The 20,538-nt window shown below is 42.3% G+C and overlaps 1 protein-coding gene across 3 annotated transcripts in view; it reads left to right on the top strand.

The window, feature by feature from the left end:
- Positions 1–6,667: 6,667 nt before the first annotated feature.
- dscama (Down syndrome cell adhesion molecule a) overlaps positions 6,668–20,538 on the top strand; it is a 94,995-nt gene continuing 81,124 nt past the window's right edge. For 2 of the 3 annotated variants that reach the window (XM_061752185.1, XM_061752184.1), the window contains exon 1: positions 6,676–7,697. In XM_061752185.1, coding sequence (XP_061608169.1) covers positions 7,655–7,697 — 43 coding nt within the window. In that variant the 5' untranslated portion in view covers positions 6,676–7,654. Of the gene's footprint in view, positions 7,698–20,538 lie in introns of all 3 variants that reach the window. The other variant, XM_061752186.1, reaches the window with a different exon arrangement.

The raw sequence follows: 20,538 nt of genomic DNA, 5'->3' as shown, positions 1-20,538 counted from the left end.
GTGAAAAACAATCCATCAGGTTAAATATAAGCACAATTCAGCAAAATGATAACATGATGCTCCATCTGAAACCACACAGGAAAAACTGTACTACTATGTCAGAATTTTATACAGTTGACCAAAAAAACGGTAGAAAAAAATGATTCAGCAGCTGAAACCATCGAGCTGTCGAGACTCAATACCATCTGACTATTTCAAAGCTTTTGCAAAGTCTGTGCTAGCTGATTTGCAGCAAATAATCAATTGCTCACTTCACCCAGGCGAGTTTCGTCAAGCTCTTAAAGTAGCTGCCATTAACCCTCTTCTAAAAAATAGAACGCTATGGGCCCATCTCAAATCTTCATTTCATAGCCAAGATTGTTGAGAAAGTTATTTTTAATCAACTCAGAAATTTCTTGAACATATATTGAGTTTTTGACAAATTTCAATCAGGTTTCCGAACTCACAGTACAGAATCTGCTCTTATCAAAAGTGTTACATGATATAAGCTTGAATACTGACTCGGGAAAGGTGTGAATTCTGGTCTTGTTGGATCTCACTGCGGCTTTTGATACGGTAGATCATAATATACTGAAGTGTGGTTTTAATCATGGCCATGAAACAGTGGACCGCCTTTACACCAGCAGGAGGGTCCTTTGTGGACATGGAGAAGGCATTTCCCTGGGGGAATCCTGTTGGTGGTGGACTATGGGTTAGGCTACTGGACCCTCTGATGGGGGTGTTTGGTCTGCATAGCCAGCAACAAGTCAAATGTGTTTTTAATTTTAATTTGTGTTTCAAATTAAGGTTGGACTCCACCAAAGCTGCTCTTTGTTACTGATTCTGCACATAATCTGTATTTGTATATATTATATCATTCTGTGTTTCTGTATTTCTAGGCGAAGCCGACGCATTGAGGCCATCTGGTTTGGTGGTGTCAGTATTATGTCTCTGCTTTTTGCAGATGATGTTGTTCTTTTGGCTCAAGCAAGCCGCAATCATCAACCCTCGCTGGAGCGGTTCATGGCGTGTGAAATGGTTGGGATGAAAATTGGTACCTTCAAATCTGAGGCCATGGTCCTCAGTCAGAAAAGGGTGGAATGTTGTCTACAGGTTGGGAAAGAGATCGTGCCCCAAGTGGAGGATTTCAAGTATCTTGGTGTCTTGTTCATGAGTGAGGGAAGAATGGAGCAGGTGATCCACCGCCGGTTGGTACAGTGTCTGCACTGATATGGACCCATTATCACTCTGTCATAGTGTAGGAGGAGCTGAGCCAAAATGAAAAGCTCTTGATTTACCAGTCGATCTACGCCCCCACCCTCACCTGTGGTCATGATCTGTGGGCCATGACTCGAGGAACAAAATCACGGACATAAGCTGCTGAAATGAGTTTCCTCTACGGGGAGTCTGGACTCTCCCTTAGAGATAAGGTAAGGAGCTAGGTCATCTGGAAGGCACTCAGAGTTGCTGCTGCTCCTCCATCATCATCTGGTTAGGATGCCTCAAAAGAAGACATACTCCTGTCAGATGTCTGAGGTCGGATGGCTTCTGGAATTGTACCAAGACCACCTCTTACAGGAGGTGTCAGACCCATTGATTTGCTGTGCACCAGAGTCATTTGCTGCGTTCACACCGGTGCAAATAAATTGCACCAAGGGAGAGAAATGGACCATAGTTTGATTAAAATAAACCAATGGGTGCTAGTGTAAAAGCACCCTTAGAATGCTACACCCATGTTGACAGAAGGCATTACAACAATTCACCTGACTAGGGTTGTCTTGCTCCCAATCTTAAAAACACTGTCACCAATTTGGGGATAAAAATTGACTCAGATTTTAAAATGGACCGACAAATAATTTCTGTCATAAAGTCCAGTTTATTTCAATTGAGAATTTCATCCAAAGTTAAGCCTTTCCTTTCTTTTAATGACTTTGAGAGGGTTATTAAGGCTTTTATCGCCACCAGGCTTGACTATAGTAAAGCCCTCTATGTTGGTGACAGCCAGGATTCCCTCGCTTGCTTACAACTGGTCCAAAATGCTGCTGCTCGACTTTTAACCGCATCACGCAGTCAAGAGCACATCTCACCTGTGCTGGCGTCACTCCACTGTTTCCCAATACATTTTAAAATGTTATTGTTTGGGGCAATCTGGTTGACGGTTGATGACAGGTCAGGTGTACGCCGCCTCTCGCCCAGAGTCAGCTGGGATAGGCTCCAGCTCGCCCGCGGCCCTACTGAGGATAAGCGCTATGGAAAATGGATGGATGGATGCTTTTAAAGTGCTGAATGGGCTGACTCCATTCTACGTCTCTCAACGTTAACACCCTTATACTCCAACACAGTCTCCGAGGTCTGCCGTTTCCTTATTGTCTCAAGAGCAAGGTTGAAACACAGGGGAGACAGCGCCTTTGCTGTCATTGCACCCAAACTCTGGAACCAGCTCCCCCTGCAGGCTTGATTAGCTCCCACCCTCCCTATGTTTAAATCCTGTTTAAAACCCCATTTGTTGTCCCTGGGTTTCTCAGACCCTGTATGAGAGTTGGTTGTGTGTAGTGTTATTTTGTGATTTTATTCTGTTTTTGTAAATAGTGTTTTATGTCCTACATTTCTTTTGGTGCTATATTTTCTACTTTGATATTTTATATCCTCTAACCCACAGCACTTTGGTCAACTCTGTTGTTTTAAAATGTGCTTTATAAATAAATTGCATTGGATTGGATCACAAGACAGTCCAACAAAACCATCAGGTCCAAAGAACTAAATGAATAGTTTAGAGACATTTTTGTGGGAAGGCACAGATCGAGGCAAGGCTATAAAAACTTTGCTCCCCTAAATGTAACTAACAGCTTAGGGACCTCTATAGGCAGAAGTTCGAGACAACCAGGACGCTTGCTGGATCTGGCTGGCAGACCAAACTAAGCAATTAGAGAAGACCAGGAATCTGTTGTTTTAAAATGAAAAACAGTATTGGGCAGGTCATGAACAGTACATGGATTTCTCCTCACATAAACAATTATTGGTGAGACCAAAGAGTTTGATCTTGGTTTGATCAGAGTAGAAGCTTGTTTTTCTGACGGATATTCCCTCGGATGAAAACTCTAGAGGCTTTCCTGTTTCCCTCCTTGAGGAAAGTCTTCCTCAGGGCCCTATGTCATACTCTCCACACCTCTGTGGAGGGGTGCAGTTACAGTAGTTGCCCTATTGAAATCTTTTTCCATCACCACAAATGATCTCAGCCTGAGTGACCATCAGGTCCTTGGTCAGCCTCTCACTAAGATACTTTTTGTTCATTTCAGTCCAGGTTTCGTAAAAGTCTTGGTTGGACCAAATTTCAGACATTTAAGCAGACTTAGAGAGGCCCTTGAGCTCTTGGTAGAATTAAGTGCTCCAGTTTTTTTTTTTGTCATAATCCTGTCTTTGCTCCCCTCAGGGAGTTTGTTGACCTCATGGCTTGTTTTTATTGCTTTGATAAGCTTTTAAATTATGAGGCCTTTTGGAGCCAGGTGTTTGCCTTATCCTCGCTAGGGTCGCGGGCTACTGGAGCCTATCCCAGCTATCTTCAGGCGGAAGGCGGGGTGCACCCTGAACCGGTCGCCAGCCAATCGCAGGGTACATAGAAACAAACAACCATTCGCACTCACATTCACACCTACGGGCAATTTAGAGTCTTCAACCAACCTACCACGCATGTTTTTGGGATGTGGGAGGAAACCGGAGTACCCGGAGAAAACCCAGCCAGGCACGCGGAGAACATACAAACTCCACACAGTCGGGGCTGGGATTTGAACCCCGGTCCTCAGAACTGTGAGGCAGATGTGCTAACCAGTCGTCCACCCTGCCGGCCCTTTCCAAATCATGTCTAATAAATAAAAATTTAACACAGGTGTATTCTAATCATAGTCCGTAATCATGAATCAAAAGAAGCCAATGTTTTGTATCATTAAAGGTTAATCATGAGTTTTAACGGTTTCTTAGGGATTGTAAAGTTAGTGCCGGTATGTATTCGGGTGCCCAATTATTCTGAATGAAATCTCCACTTATTGGTCTCATTAAATCTATATTCATTGGTGTAAAAAGATAGATTTTGTGGCCATTTGAGCTGTGAGACATTTTGTCTGACATTTTGAGACAATTATTGGATTAGTGACCTCTACATTTGGTGCAGACATTCAACTGTGACCATAATGATCCTCAATACTCAGCCTGTTTTCACTGGAGTTTTTATATATATATAATATGAAACAAGAACTAACACACTGAAATTAGTATCACGCATAACATATTACACAAACAATATTACCTTAATCTCCTGACCCTGACTGCTTGGAAATCAAGGTCTACTGCAATGTAGCTTTTGTAGCAAAATATAGTTTTCAGTGCAACTGAATGTATGGTATGATCACGGCTTATAGTCAGTTTTTGTTTTGTATTACAGTATAAACGTGTTATATCTGTTGTATGTATTGTACATGAAGGTTTAAATAACAGAAGGGCTTGAAGAGGATAATAGCTTTGATTTGGTCATTATAACCTTACAACATGTCATGGTGTTAAAGCAAGGATTAGAACAATAAGGATTTAGCTGTGTATGAGTATACAGGCAATGATTTTAATCCAATGTTTGAACCCAAACTGTGTGCTGGGACAAATCCAGGGACGATTGATTTGCCATATGGTCAAATGATTGGAAAACCAGACAACAAAAGAATTAAGACTCAACTGGACTGCCAAGAAAATGGGTCAGTGCAGGTGTCCATGAAGCTACTTCTGCAGTAATTTTTTTGTCTAAATGTTTGTTTTGTAACAAAATACAGATCTTAAAGAAGCTCCCTAACTTGAATTTGAATACATTTTTTAATTTAAAAAAAAAAAAAAAAAAAAAGCAAAAAATAACCAAGCCAATCAGGCAAAACAAATCATTAAGAATGCCCCAACATTGAAGTCCATCAAGAGGTAAGTTCTGATGAAAATGCTTTTATGGACTGGAGGGGACAAACCACCCAGTGGTGGACTTTGTACAAACTGCCGCTAACAAATGTACAGGTGATCTCCAATGGAGTATTTTGCACAGTGCAAAGTGCAACAGCTTTTTTTTCTGTGATTAATCCTGCTATTTTCAACACGTGTCAATTCTGTGACTTGCATGAACAAGTTTTCCATGTTTTATTTATCTCTAATACAAAAGTATTAGAGATTAAAAGATTTGACACTCTTATGAAAGCTTGTAAGCTTTTTCGTCCTGCTTTCTTTGGCCCTACGTTTATTACCGGGGCTAATTACAAGAAGGAAGACACATTTAAGTGCAAGCTCTTATTTTGATATGGGTAAACCAAAGTCAGTCGAAGAGACAATTGCACACTGGCCCTAGCTTGAACGCTGTGGCCGTGTCGAACATGACAACAAGGTTGAAACTGGAGTTTTGCTGCTACAAGACCGCAGGCAAAAGAACTGAAGTTCAGTGCTATTTCTTGGCTTTTCTTAAACATGTTCAGATCAATTCACAAAACTCACAGGCCGGGTAAATACAAATCTTTTTCTCAAAATAATCAAAATGCATTTACTGTATTGTGTTTTGGAAAACACCCCTCACTATGAAGCAGCTAATCCAATGCCCACCCTTACCTGTTTGAATGAGATGGATGCCCGGGGCCATCGCCCCCTTCAAACCCCCCTTTGTATGGCACTGGACACAACATAATGTTAAGTTATAATGATGTTTAAAGTTTATATTTTTTAATGATAAGTAAATATAACGTGTGTCACGGTTAGGGTTTTCAAAGGCAATGAAGGCAAGGCAAAAACATGGAGGACCCAAGTGCAGGGAAGCAGGGAGGCAAGGCAGGAGTGAAGGAGTCTCAAAAAAATTATATTTAATTTCCCAAAAAAAAGGCAAACAAGGAACATGGATAAAGCAAACTAAACAAAGTCCCACAACAGATAACCAAAGTAACAAAAACAAACAAAACAAAAAAACCACTTGAATAAACCTAAAACTGGAAACAAAACATGACTGGTGAATAAGATGTGGCGCAGACAGAAACCACGGAACTAAATACAAACAGACAGACGAGACAACGAGAAACACCTGGACAAGACACGGGCGGCTGGAGGGAGCTGATTGGTCGACACAAGGTAGAAGGTTGACGAGAACAGGTGGACACACTAACGAAAGGAGCACACAAGACACGAAAAACACGGAACACAGGAAAACATGAAACAAAACCAAGCCCAAAACATAGACCATGACCTTGTGCCAAGTAAAAAAAAAAATCTTGTCGCATACTACTCCCGTGGTATGCTTAAAATACTACATTTCGGAGTATTTCCCAAGCTTTACTAAGTCTACGGTGGGATGAGTTTTCCCAAAAGTCAACGTAAGCTTTACAAAATGTTGACAGCACCTGCGTGGGCTGTTTTGCTGCTTATATTTGTCAAGGTCAATTAATGTATGACGTTTTGGGGCACAATGCTCCTAAATCGTCCATGGAGAACTTGTGATTTCTGCAGAAATCCCATTTAAAGACAAGATTTGATCCCTGCCAATTAAAGCAACTTCTCATTTTGCTTCCACCAAACGTCTAACCAGTCAGGTGAAGCCTGGCCTCTCCCTCTCTCCACCTCCACCTCTCTCTGCCCACTCCCCTCCCTCCGTCCCTCAAAAACCATCCTCGAGCCTGCTACACAAGCAGCAAAACCAGCAGCAAAGATGTCCTGCAAAGGCCTAAGTCTTTCATACTAAATCTCTCTTCACGGGCCACCGTGATCATTGTTAAAGCAAAAGACAAAGAGGGAGTTTAAAGGCTCCCTCTGAGGTTCAGCTGTAGTCCCTCCACCCCCCACTCACGCGTGCACCTTTAAGGCAATGGGAGAGGGAGGACGCCGCTGCGGAGAGGAAGGAGAGGCTTTATCCCACACTTGTGCAAGGCAGGGCAGGTTGTAGCAGGCGCAGGGACCAGTGTGCGCGGTTTGTGTGTGCGGGTTTCTGTGGGGGGAAGATGCGTGTGCTTGTTGCTCGCCGGATGGAGAGAGGTGGAGAAGAGAGAATGAGTTCCAAACGCAGCTAACAATCGTCGGCGTGCGCACTTTACGCAAATTTACAGCATCCTCTGGTGGAGACGCATATCCCTTTTTCATTCTTGTGCATTGGTGATTTTTGTTTGCATTTCGTTTTTAGCCTCACACGTTTTGTTTTTTTCTTTCCTTTTTTGGGGGGTGGGGGGTGGGTGGTCTGCCGGATCGTCGAGGCCGGGTGTGCGCACAGCCACTTTTTATAGGCGCCTCCAGCCACTGAGTCAGCATCCGCGGCAGAACCTCTCACCTGGACCGGAGCGCTAAGAGCCGGGCTCCCTCATGTTCACCGCCAAGCAGAGGTCCGACACAGGGGGACGGCTGCGCTTCTGAGGCCCCGCGCGGTCCACCTCCAGGACACGCGATACTTGTGGATCATACACTACGCTGCGCCACAAGACAATCATCTGCAGGGAGAAGCTCCAAACCTCCTCCTCTTCATCTTCCCTGGATTGTGTGTGAGAGACACAGCACCAGATATGCACGCTCGCGCCCTTCTTTCATTCCAAATGACTTGTTGAAGAAATAAAAGGAAGACAGTTAAGAAGAAAGAGTGCAGGGAGAGAAGCAGAAAAAGCCTAAGCTTGGATATTGTAAGGAGCGGGGCATGTGGATATTGGCTCTTATCTTTTCCCAGTGCATCTTGAATGGTAGGTGTACAGATTTATTTTGGATTTTCGCATGTTGGGACTTCAAGTTTATGTGTACACATCACACATGTCGTGCAGGTGCAAGTACTATCTAATTGTTTCCGAAGCATGTCCAAATATCTTCATTCGGGGGGCAGGGGAAGGCTGTCGCTGTGTTCATTCTCAGGCACTGGGCCGTTTAGAGGGGTTCATCTTCATTAACCTTCAGGTGGAACACCGTTTCCCTTTTATGCATTTGTAACCTTTCACATCCTTTCATCACATTGATTGAGAAAAGCTTCTAAACCGGAAAGAAAAGGGCTTTTAAATGCACACCAATGGGTGCAGCATGCATTGCAACATAGAATCTACATACTAATGTGTTTATATTGATTTCACCCCCCCTGCAATGAGCTGTTGGTAAATTCTAGGCCTTAAAGAAAATCTCTTCATTATTTGCTTTCTCTCGTCGTGAGTATGAAAACCGATCATTTATCCTTTTTGTAATCAAACAGCACTAGGCCGCAGTCTGTTTTTTTTTTTTTTTCAAACATAAACTTAAACAAACATTCAATTCTATTATATCGCAGATGAAAACATGCAAGCTCTAATTAACACTAATTTGAACCGTAACTGCATTTTATCAGAGGTCTGATTTGTTTTAAACAACCTGAATGTGTAAATTAACTGAAACACTAATCAATTTCATTGTAAACTGAAAAACGCTTCTTCTTCTACTCATTCATTTCCTTGAAATAATTTCAAAATAGCTATCCATTGAGTTTACTATTCAGAAACCCTAAAATGGATCTATTTGTAAAATGTACTTCAAGCAATTGCTATGAGTTGTGTTCATCATTTTATCATTTTATGTGAATTAACATCCACATATTGAGGCCTTTTTGTTCGGATGTCCTCGAGAAAAGGGATTATAGGATAGCTGGCTTTTTTTCTCTTGCATCGCACCCGCCATATTAGAAGCACAGACATGGAGGCATTTGGGATTGGGGGAAAAAAAAAAAAAAAAAAAAAAGACAAGCCCTTATCACCCCTGTCCAAGTGCATATTGCGCAAAAATGATATTGGATATCTTTTTTTTTTTTTTAGATATAAATATATCAAAAGTGTATCCCTTCAATCATGCAGAATTGATAACTAGTAATTGTGTTTTTCAGTGGCTGACGGCGAGGGATTTTATTTAATGGTGAATCCACTGAGGGTGTGTGAAGAAGGGGGGCAATGAGGAGGACAAGGGGCTTTAGGGTAGGGAATGCAATGAGAACATTTGTGGGGACAGAAATTGCCTTTTAAAAGAAAATTGGGGCAATTAAAAGGTGTTTTTTGTTTTTGTTTTGTTTTTTTGCAACACTGCAGATTAGAATTTAAGGTAACATATGAAGCATGTTCCAGGAAAACCGTGTGGCCATCCTGAAAGCAAAATGATTCTTCGGGGAGAGGGGAGTAAATGCAATGGCTGTGGTGCGCCAAAGACTCAATTTGAACTGTAGGCGAGGCGCTTTCTAACAGATATGGGCACGAAACCGATGTCCATTTGAAGTCCGACACATGTACCGTGCTGAGATCTCTGTTTTGTGAGCATGACGTATCGTTTCGCTTGCGATTGGCTTTTTTTTTTTTTTTCCCCCCCAGTCTTTGGTCCAGGCATGAGCATTGCAAAATGGCTGCTGCTTGAGACATCTACATGGAAACTTTGAATGGCAGCAGCAGCAGCACTTCGCGATAGGCGCTGCATGCATAGTTAGGATGCTGCGACATTTGTATCGACAAACTTAATTCATTTGGGAGCAATTTTGCTCCTATTCATTGATTCAAATTACGTTTATGTGTATAAAATTTTTGTCCAGCTTCTAGCTTAGCTGAATGCAGGCTGAATAAAAGGGCCGTAGTTGTTGATGAAAGCCATTAGCACCCTTTCCTTTTTCCTGCATATACTGTACAAAGGAAATAAATAGACACATATCTGTGTGAATGTGAGTCATTTGGACTCAACTTAATCACGCTCATTTAAAGATGTCCTCCGTTCTTCGTTTTGGACGAGGAGAAATAAAGGCTTTTAAGGCAGGATGCTGAAGGTGTCTCTATGGAGACCAGCTTTAATGAGTGCTGTTGAAGTGTGGGCTTTGGGCTCCTTAACACTGCAGTGTGTTCAGGTGACCCTGGGAATGCTTCCCCAATAAGTTTCATCTTTCTTAAATATGGAAGATACTTTTCTATTTTGTTTGAAGATAAACACTTTGTTGAATTGCTGAAAGATTTATTTACCTGTGACTATTAATGGATGAATTTACTGTAAAAAAAAAAAAAAAAAAAAAAATCATTGTCAGTGTTGATTTCTGCCATTTCCATTGAAATATTGGAGTTTCAACCCACCTACGATATTTGCATCCCAGCATTGAAGTGGTCATTTATGAATATTGCCTACTGTGCAAACTCCATTTTGTTCTGAACTGCCCATTTGAGGCCACATTTGCGAGTGATGAAACATTCACCATCGCTGAGAGTAGAGTATTCTGTGGAGTTCTATTTAATGGTGCTTGAGCTTTTAAACTGCTCTTGAAACAGTGACTATTAGGAGTTAAATCATAGATCAGCAATGTTTTCCATTTATGAAGGGATGAAATTGGGTATATGGCGTAATGTAGTTTTTGCTCAGCTGAGCCTTGGGGTGAAATATGATACATGCTCAATGGTGTGCTAATGAGGTGTGTAAATACACAATGATGCTCCTCAACTGTCTCTTTTTAGGATCAGCCCAGGATAGTCAGAGTTCGCTGCATAAAATCTACTTGTGCTTAATAAACAAAGTCATTTTTAGAAAACAATGTGGCATGCAAGGCTCATGGAGCAACAGTTACAATTATTTATCCCTCCACAGACTGCAAACAAACAACTGCATATCACAATTTTTTATTGCATATCTGAGAACGTCAAATGCGCTGAAACTGGTAATGGGTTAATGTGAAACATCGAGAGTTCACTGCAACCTGTTTGGAGGAACGTCTGATTTGCATAATGAAAACAGAAACAATCCGTAGCACTGGCAAAAATTGTCGTCATCATAAAACCTGTATTACCTCGACAGGAAATCTTTGCCATAACATTTTTAACGTAAATCCTAACTGGCATAAAAGTGTACTTAATGTAAATTAACATTGAAACATACGAAAAAGAACAAATCTAAAAACGGTAACCAATTAAACAAAACCAATTACATTTTTTATGGTGTATGTTTTTCTTCTTCTCTTCTTCACATTGTTCTTCTGTTATAACGCTGTTGAGGCTGATCTTCTTTTGGACTAAAAAGAAATCCATACTGTCCAATCAGGGGTGTTTGACTGTGGACATTGTGTTAGATTAATACCCTTCTGATAATCTAATAATAATTTTTGATACAACTCTTTTCTTGGGCCTCATTAGATGTTAAATAGTGATTTCCACAACCATTTTCAGGTTTAGCTTAATATCATTTGTGGTCGCTTGAAGTAACTATGTGTTTGTGTGTTTGTGACAACAGAAAACAACATTCTCACACATTTCAGGTGATACAAACATCGACGTCTTTGAATGACGTTTTAAAATGTTCATTCACATTGCGCTGAGAAGTTAAGCTGCCATTTTTTTGGTCAATCATAGCAGGAAGTGAAGTGAATTGAGGGTGATATTGTAATTGACTCGCTGTGCATGTTTGCCAATTTGGCAGAACTTTCTGCGCCAAGCTGGGCGTGTCGGCGCAGCGAGGGTGTGCCCGTGGAGGTGGGCTTGGCGGAGTGAGAATTTGTGGTCAGAAAGGCTGTCTAAATTTATGTCTTCTGGGACAACATCTAACCTTTGGCAAAATAAATTTAATGTGATATTGGTGAATTTGATGGGGCCACGTTTTGAGCCGCTTTTAAAGGGAATGAAAAGACCCGCTTCGATTGGACAGGATTGAAGTCGGCTGTGACGACGCCCGCACCAGCGCAGACGTCCCACTTCTAAATGCGCTGGGGTTACTGCGGTCCACGAAATTTCCAAAACCGGGTCCAGCCCGCCTCGTTGTGGAGTTACGGACTTGCGCTAGTCGCAAAAAAAAATTGCTGCAAACATAGTGTGGACTATATGGCAGCATCGACAAACACTTACACTGTATTATGTGCTGTAAATATTTGTAGAAGTTGTGGTTTCAAAAAAGTGGCAATGCGGCCCCCGGGCCACATGTCGGTCACCCCTGACAGAGAATATAAACATGATTCGAACTAACACAACCAAATAGCACTAAAAAGCATAATGTGCTAACATAAAACCAGGGAGTAAGGGTTACTGCTCAATCTTGTTTGACAAGTACAAGGTTGGCATCATGGTGCTGTTTTAACCCAATTATAATCAGACAAAACAACGTTACGTAGTAGAGGTCGCATTAGGGCCAGTGGGAAACGAGGTCTTTGTGGTGCGCTGTCTTTTGGTGCACTCTGTCACATCACATACAGTTAAGATGGGCTGACACAGTCACAGCAACAAGCCAGCTCCTCAGTTGCCCATTAACGTCAACAGACCAGTCGACACAATGTAGGCCAACGGGAAAGGAATGTGTTTTCAAAATGTCCTTACTGACCAGAAAGACTCTAGTTTGTAATGCTAGAATGAACTTTGCAATTAATTATAATTACTTTTGACGTGATTAAAAGACGTGATGTGATATGTGATATCATCTTACCATTGTATGCCAGTTTTATTCAAAATACAGGTGCAGTATATTTTAGTATCTCTGGTAGTAAAAAAAAAAAGAAAAAGTGTAATTTGGCTGCTTGGTATTGAAGTGCTGCTTCCAGTGAGTGAACATTTTGAGTGAAAGTTTAAACAATGCTTTATTTATGATACTTTTCAAGGGGGCTCGCTTATCTATTCACACTCTGGGTTACTTGAGAACAAATAGCCGCTCGCCTCGCTGCAACGACCAAGCTCCGCCCCAGTCGCCATGAATGATGAGGGACTACGGTTAATCTTCCCTATCGACACTTATTGTTAATTTAAGTTTAAGTCACCAAATATGGAGCCTTGCTCTCTAAAAATCTCAACAAAAGTGTATTTTCATGGTGACATTATTTCAGCCTTCTTGACTTGACATATTTTGGGTCCACTTCGAAGATGATTCCAACTCCTTACAATTTGTCTTCCCGGACTTGCAAATCTCACCTACATTTGCCATTGGATGTCAGCATTTTTTTGTATTTCTCCACTGTGTATGCTTACACTTTGGCTTGGCTGTCGAGATGAGCGTAGACTCAAGCATATGCTAATGGGTGCACATTGAACTGTTAAAGGTTTCATTTAACCCCAACTGCAATGCTTAAGGAGATGATGATGTGTAGTGAGGCAGAAAGAGGAGGAAGAGTGGGGGAAGAAGGCTCATATGGAGTCAGCTTGTGTTATGCTTACAGATTCATGTCAATTTATTCTGGTTCACCATGCAGAAACAACATTTTTTTAGGCACTTTAGGCTCTGGTGAAGGCTGGCCAACATTTAGTGTTTGTCCACACAACTGGAAATCGCTTAACATTTCTTTGCATGTTGAGTTTCCTTGGTAGTGATGATTTTTTTACTTTTATTTGTGTATTTTTTTTTTTTTTTGCTGGTTTATTTTACAAGAACACTTTCAATTTGTTGTGGTGATAATGAGTGATCTAAGAGGATTTATCAGAAGTTAGGCAAACTGAGCTTGAAAGTAATAGGATGATGTGAAAACAAAAAGTAAATGTCACAGAAATGAATTGTAAGGATCATAAATGATGTATTTCATACATTTGAAAATATACTTTTCTTACATCGTCTTTTCTGATTTCAACGTGTGTTGTAAATTACACTTGCACTGTTTTTAAAAATAATCCAAACCTTACACGAACTGTTTGTGTGCGTAAAAAAAAAAATAAATAAATAAAATAAAATAAAAAATTTTTAAAAAAAGGATTTCCTGAATTTGATATTTGTATGGGGCTGTTTTAGATTCTTAGTACATAAAGAGAACCTGGGATATATATCGCTGGGATTAATTCATTACACAACAATAAAAAACAACAACACATAAATTGTCTTTATTGGGTTTTTGGAATTCTACATTTTATCATTAATATACATGTATTTAATTTTCTTGATTGTGTACCAAACAAGCAGTAGTACTAGATCAAAATAGCATTTTTTTTCTCTGTGGCTGATGTTGCGATATCGTAAAGGCCTAACCGAATCATGCTGATTAGCATTCTGAATCTGGCTCGGTTTTGAGGCCTGAAAACGTGTTACATTTTCAAACATTCTGGCAAATGTTTCATTTAAGTGTTGCTGGCCCCCAGCGCCATTCCGCTTCAGTCCCCGCTCTATCAGGCTGAGCCCAGAAGTGATTATGCTAATTACTGTTTGATCAGATGATTAAATTATAATTTGATTAATCCAGGGCACTCAGCGCTCCGAATACGTTGATGTGTGTTTTGCCTGCCGCTGTTTGCTGAGCCTCCAGCAGGCTGTTTTAGAGACACCATCCAGAGGTAGAACAGGAGAAAGACATGCAGTACGTTTACAAGGTTGGGCGAGGAGGCAACATGAAGAAATCCAGGTTTTGCATTGTCTAATGAAAAAAAAAAAAAGATGATTAACAAACACCTGCTCATGTCTCTGTGCAGATTTAGTGTAGTGTATTGTTAGTCTTCGCTAGTTGCTGTTATTCTCAATTGACTGTGTTTCCATCAGGGTAATTTATAATAGTGCTGCAGAGACCGCTGGTTGTAAAATCCCAAAATTGATTTTGTTTTGAAATACTGTAGCCACCACTGATCTGCAACAGTACAAATCACAAACTCTAAAACATGCAGAATTTCAATAGTACTGTCTTGGTTCATATTACTCATTGTTTTTTTATTTTGCTATTATTTGTATATTATCTAACTGTTTTAGCACTGTAAAGTGCTATTACAATGTGGACAGGTCACAATTGAGCCTTTTTATGTTTCGAGATTCTTAGCAGTACTCAAATGTCGTAACGGTGCAGTGGTCTCACCATTGAGGCAAATGGAGGACTGTGGTGGGGAGGGAATGGAGGAGAGAGACCCACCGTGTGTCTGAGTGTGCATGTGTATGCGGCATATTTTTCTGAAGCACAAAGTAAATTGCTGCAAGCGCATGGAGAGCAGTGTCTAGTCATCTGACCCACAATCCCATTTAACCCCAGGACTTTGATTTGCCCTCCACTTTCAACTGCCATCTTATTTCACCTCTTTATGTCTCTTGTACAAATAGCTGTTTTCAAACAAGAATCAAACAATGCATGTCTAATTGAGGTACCTTCCAAATGCAAGAGCAATATTTTAGAGACACATACAGTAAGCCCCCCAACCAAAACCTGAGTGGTGTTCTGTTATTAGACTTCTGTGCTCGTCATGGATTGTCCATAACGAACACTATGTTCAGACATAAGAGTCTCCACATGTGCACTGGGCACCAGGACACCCGAGGCCGCAGTTCGATGATTAACTTTGTGGTCATGTCATCAGCTTTGCGGCCGCATGTCTTAGACACTCGGCTGAAGAAAGGGGCGGAGCTGTCAACCGATCACCACCTGGTGTGAGTTGGTTCCGATGGTGGGGGAAGATGTCGCTCCGACGTGGCAGACCCAAACGTATTGTGAGGGTCTGTTGGGAATGTCTGGCAGAGTCCCCTGTCAGAAGGAGCTTCAACTCCCTCCTTTGACAGAACTTCGTCCTCATCCCGGGGGAGGCGAGGGAGAGTGAGTCTGAGTGGACCATGTTCCGTGCCTCCATTGTTGAGGCGGCCGACCGGAGCTGTGGCCGTAAGGTTGTCGGTGCCTGTCGTGGCAGTAATCCCCAAGCCCATTGGTGGACACCAGCGGTAAAGGATGCTGGCAAGCTGAAGAAGGTGCCCTATCGGGCGTTATTGGCCTGTGGGACTCCAGGGGCAGCTGATGGGTACCGGGTGGCTAAGCAGAACGCAGCTTTGGTGGTCGCAAAAACACGGGCGTGGGAGGAGTTCAGTGAGTCCATGGAAAACAACTTCCTGACGGCTTTGAGGAAATTCTGGTCCACCGTCTGGTGTCTCAGGAGGGGGAAGCAGTGGACCATCAACACTATGTATCGTGGGGCTGAGCTCAAGCAGCGCACAGTCCCCACTATACTCGGGACATCGTGAGTTAGTGGGCAGAATACTTCGAAGACCTCCTCAATTCCACCTACATGCCTTCCCATTAGGAATCACACTCTGGAGACTCTGAGGTGGGTTCTTCTGTCTCTAGAGTTGAGGTCACTGAGGTGGTTCAAAAGCCCTCAGTTCCTAAAGGCTCTGAATGTTGTGGGACTGTCCTTGCTTACACACCTCTGCAACATAGCGTGGACAACGGGAACAGTGCCTCTGGATTGGCAGCCTGGGGTGGTGTGTTCCGAATGTAGGGATATCACACTCCTCAGCCTCCCTGGTAGGTTCTATTCAGTGGTTCTGGAGAGGAGGGTTCTCAGATTCAGAAGGAGCAGTCTGGTTTTTGTCCTGACCGTGGAACAGTGGACCAGCTCTGCGCCCTCAGCAGGGTCCTCGAGGGTGCATGGGAGTTTGCCCTACCAGTCTACATGTGTTTTGTGGACTTGGAGAAGGCATTCAACCATGTCCCTCAGGGACAGAATTTCTAGCCGCAGCCAGAGTGTTGAGGGGGTTCGGTTTGATGACGGTCAGTGTCACATCGCTGCTTTTTGCAGATGAAAATACATATTCTAATGTTAGCTAGGTATTTGCATCTATGTTGACCCACCACTTGTTAGATGCCTCAATGTTGGCATTAGGCATTTTATTGTCTCACTCACCTGATTGACTTCACTGAAGTTCAGTGCACTGTAGGCTAAGGAGGGGGCGTGCCCGTTATTTCGACGCGTCGTGAAACCTCCTTTGCACAGTACACTGAGCTGACTTGTCATTTAAACAAAGTAAAGACACATTTTTGAACGCTGCCGCACACTTCTTCTTTGGTTTTCAGCCCTTCTTCATTGGGTTGCTGCACTTCTTTGTTAGTTTGCAGCGCTTTCTTTTTCAGGTGTACGACTCGGCGAACTGTCGGCATCAAAACTACAAACTGAAATTTTAATATTTGAATGACTCCGGGATAATCAGAATGTTAGTCCCGGTTCCAATCAATTCCCGATACTCGATGCCCAGCCGTAAGCGTTTGGTAATGTAGCCAAACATATCTTAGCTATTGTAATGTGAAGCTTGACACAGGCGACTCTATTTTAGGTTTTACACTCTACTGTATATTTTTGTTGCATGCCTTACAGAGATGCAGATCACACATTTGCAGGCATGCAAGGAAAGCACGTCAGAGTGATGGGCTGTGCAAATGACTGTTTCCCTAAACAGAGGCTTCCTGGGGGTACCTTGCTAAAGGGGAACTTAACAGTAATCAGGAAGCAGACCGGCATGTAACCAACAACTAGTTGCAGGACTCAAACAATACCGCCCTGGGCAACTGCCCCTGTTGCTCATATCAAAAACCGCTCCTGTCTAGGGTTAACCCACACATTTTTGTGGAGAATCAGACAAGCCTGCTGATGAAGGCTGCAGTTGGACTGAAAGTGTTGGCTTTCTGTGAATGCTTGAATTGCCCTGTTAGTGTTATAGTGTTATAGTTGAGAGATTGATCAAAACGTTTTAGTTAGCACTTTCTGGGAAAGAAATGCTGCCAAGTTGCTAACTGCAGTATGCTGTTAATGTATTGCATATAGGCTCCTATGGACTGCCAATATATTAAGATCATCTTTAAGGTGTCAGTCTTCCTCCTTCAAGTAATCTCATTCATCCTTTCCTGCTGGGTTTAATGTCCCCATCACAGCAACTCTAAGACCCACCTCCATCCCTCAGTCGTCCTCTTTCTCTCCAGCCCGAAGAATTTCAGCATAAGAGGACTACTGCCACTCATTCAGTGGAACCTCTAAGGTCATAGACAATTTGTTCTGTGGCACAGGTTGACGTCCCATTTAGAATAGGTTTTGCAAAAAATCCAAATAAAGAGTTGGCCCTTTGATGCTTGCTGAATTGAAGTCTTGCATCATGTCGTGACTAACAGTGGTTCAAACTCTGTTTTATTGTAAACTTAAACGCATGTTTTCCCCAAAACTGTCGATTGAATTTCCAACTTGTAAATACCTCCGGTATGCACCTAATTGATTTGGAACAATATTAAATGTTGTCACAAGATACATGCTGTACTGCTGTGTCACATACCAAAATGCATTAACTGTGCATCATGAATATCTGACTGTTTTCCCTGTGCTCCCGCTAATGATGCGCCTTTGTACTGTGCATGTGGCATCAGCATGATCTTATTTGCTCACTCACAGTTTAGTCATTTAATTTCTCTTTACCTTCCTCTGTCTGAGTTGATTTGTAGTATTTCTCCCCTTCCACCTTGGTGATATAACTCATTAAAGTCCCCAGTATGCGAGAACTCTCTCGTCTTCTGTTGCCGCTCATATAGATGAGCATTCATATGCATCAACTAGCCCACTTCACGGTGACTCTTGTCTTGCCCTCGAGAGAGTTGACATCAGAGGAGACTATCATTGGTTTTACATAGCATCTGCATGGCACCGAGCGCAGCGCTCAACAATTATTCATGACGGCAAATTGGGAGCTGATGATTTGGGAGTGAGGCGTCCCTGTTCTGTGATCTGTACATCTCATCTCACCACATTTCGCTTTACGAGGTATTCTGTTAGGCCTTAGGGCAGGAGTGGAGGGGGTGGAGGTTGTGAGTCTGGGGGCCATCTGAGGAGGGGCGGGGGTCGATGTGGATGCTTACTCACTGTCATCGTGAGGCCGCCCTGTCCTCCACCCGATCTACCACCCCTCCTCTTTTTAATACCCCAGCCCCCACTCCGCCCTCCCTAGACATTGTCTGCCGTAATTACCTGCATTGCCTTTCACGAGCTGTCAGTATGGCTCAGTGCTTGTTTGCTGCAGTGAAGTAGCCCTAATGTCTTGATGCCCTAGTGCTGGCTGCAGCACCACAGAAATCTCTGACCTGCTCAGGTCCACACTAGCGAGCTTAAATATATTCGGGCTGGGAGGAGATGATAAAACCATGAGAGGAACCTTGACAAACATTCAGGACACTATGAAATAAAATGAAACACTATTTACTGTTGATGAATATGGTAAGCACAGGCTGAGCAAAGAGCCCCTGACACATCAGTCCAGTAATGTGCAGGCTAATGCAAGGGCCTATTTATATTGTTGAGTTTGTGGGACCTGTATTGATCAGACATTTACCTAAATAAATTGCCTGTGTGCGATTTTGGAAGGAGCCACTGATGGGCGTTGTCAGAGTGAAGGTTTGCAGGATAACTGAGCACACGATTATGGGAAGATAAAATCACAGTGTGATCGTGTCTTTGGAAAAGACACACACACACACACTATATACAGTATGGCGGCACAGTGGATGACTGATTAGCACATCTGCCTCACAGTTGTGCTAGAGGACTCTGCATCTTTTTGCACAATTGTCCAAAAAAATAAAATAAATATAAACAAAATAAATAAATTAAATTAAATAAATTGTCCCGGAATTACCAGATTACTAGCAATCTTTTACTGCTCTGTGACTGTTTTTCTCAACGTCTTTATGTCTCAAAAGTGTTTTCTGTCAATTGACTGTCTGTTGTCGTACTAGAGCGGCCGGAGACAAATTCTTTGTGTGTTTTTGACATACTTGGCAAAATAAAGATGATTTTGATTCTGATATATTTTATATATATATATATATATATATATATATATATATATATATATATATATATATATATATATGTACACTACTCACATACATAATATATATATATGTGTGTGTGTGTGTGTCTGTAAGATAATGGTGTCAGAGGGAACCAGCGTGATCACTGGCTGCATTGACTCGTGCGCCTGTCAACCAAGGACACGTCAGCCTCTGTGCTCATGGGCTCCGCGACATTAACGCTCATCCCCCCACACCCTTATGACACACCCTTGTGCACTCTCCTTGACCGAAGTGTGTCTGGCGCCCTTGAGCTCCAAATACAATTGCAGGGGCTCCACAATGGGGGGGACTGCTTTGGAAGTCTCCGACAATACACATGCGGTTCTTCAGAGTGGCCCACCACCAATAGGTGCTGATATGTGGCAATAGCACAAGCACTATTTCACACAGTAAGACGGAACCCATTGTTGAAAGCCTACATCACCCTGTGCTTCCCAGTTTTACCCTCTGAGACTGACACAACATAGACAAAGGGTAAATTTATCATTTACATTTGTGGGTTGTATAATTATATATGATCACCTTTGGGCTTGGTGTGGGGTAGTCTAACATATTATGTTGTACCACACTGTGTGATGCTTGATTAGGGTGTGGGACGGACTCATTTCAATGATTTCAGAAGTCGAACCGGAACAGAACTAATGACCTCTGCTAAGCAGGCAGACATCGTTTGATTAGTTGGGTTTGTTTCGTACTACCAGTTCATTGAGTATTTAAAAATTGGTCAGAGGATTCAAGTTTTACTTAATTAACTCTCAGTGCCTTAAAAAATACCACAAGGGGCAATGAGTCACTGGACAGCTGGTCTGACTTCCTGTTCTCCTGAATCATGTTTTGTTTTGCTCCTGTACACTGGTGTAAAGGTGGGGCAACTATAAAAGTGAGAGACAGGGTCAAAGAACTGTAAAGGAGAGATGGAGGTGAAAGAGCCAAAGGCCGAGATGAAGAAAGCAAATTAGGAAGAACAAGGGACGCATGCATTTAAAGGAGGTTGTGAGAGACACCTAAGGTGGAGCGTACTTTGA

The sequence above is a fragment of the Phyllopteryx taeniolatus genome, chromosome 17, assembly GCF_024500385.1.
Source record: "Phyllopteryx taeniolatus isolate TA_2022b chromosome 17, UOR_Ptae_1.2, whole genome shotgun sequence".
Taxonomy (NCBI): domain Eukaryota; kingdom Metazoa; phylum Chordata; class Actinopteri; order Syngnathiformes; family Syngnathidae; genus Phyllopteryx; species Phyllopteryx taeniolatus.
This window is presented reverse-complemented; position numbering and strand designations above follow the sequence as displayed.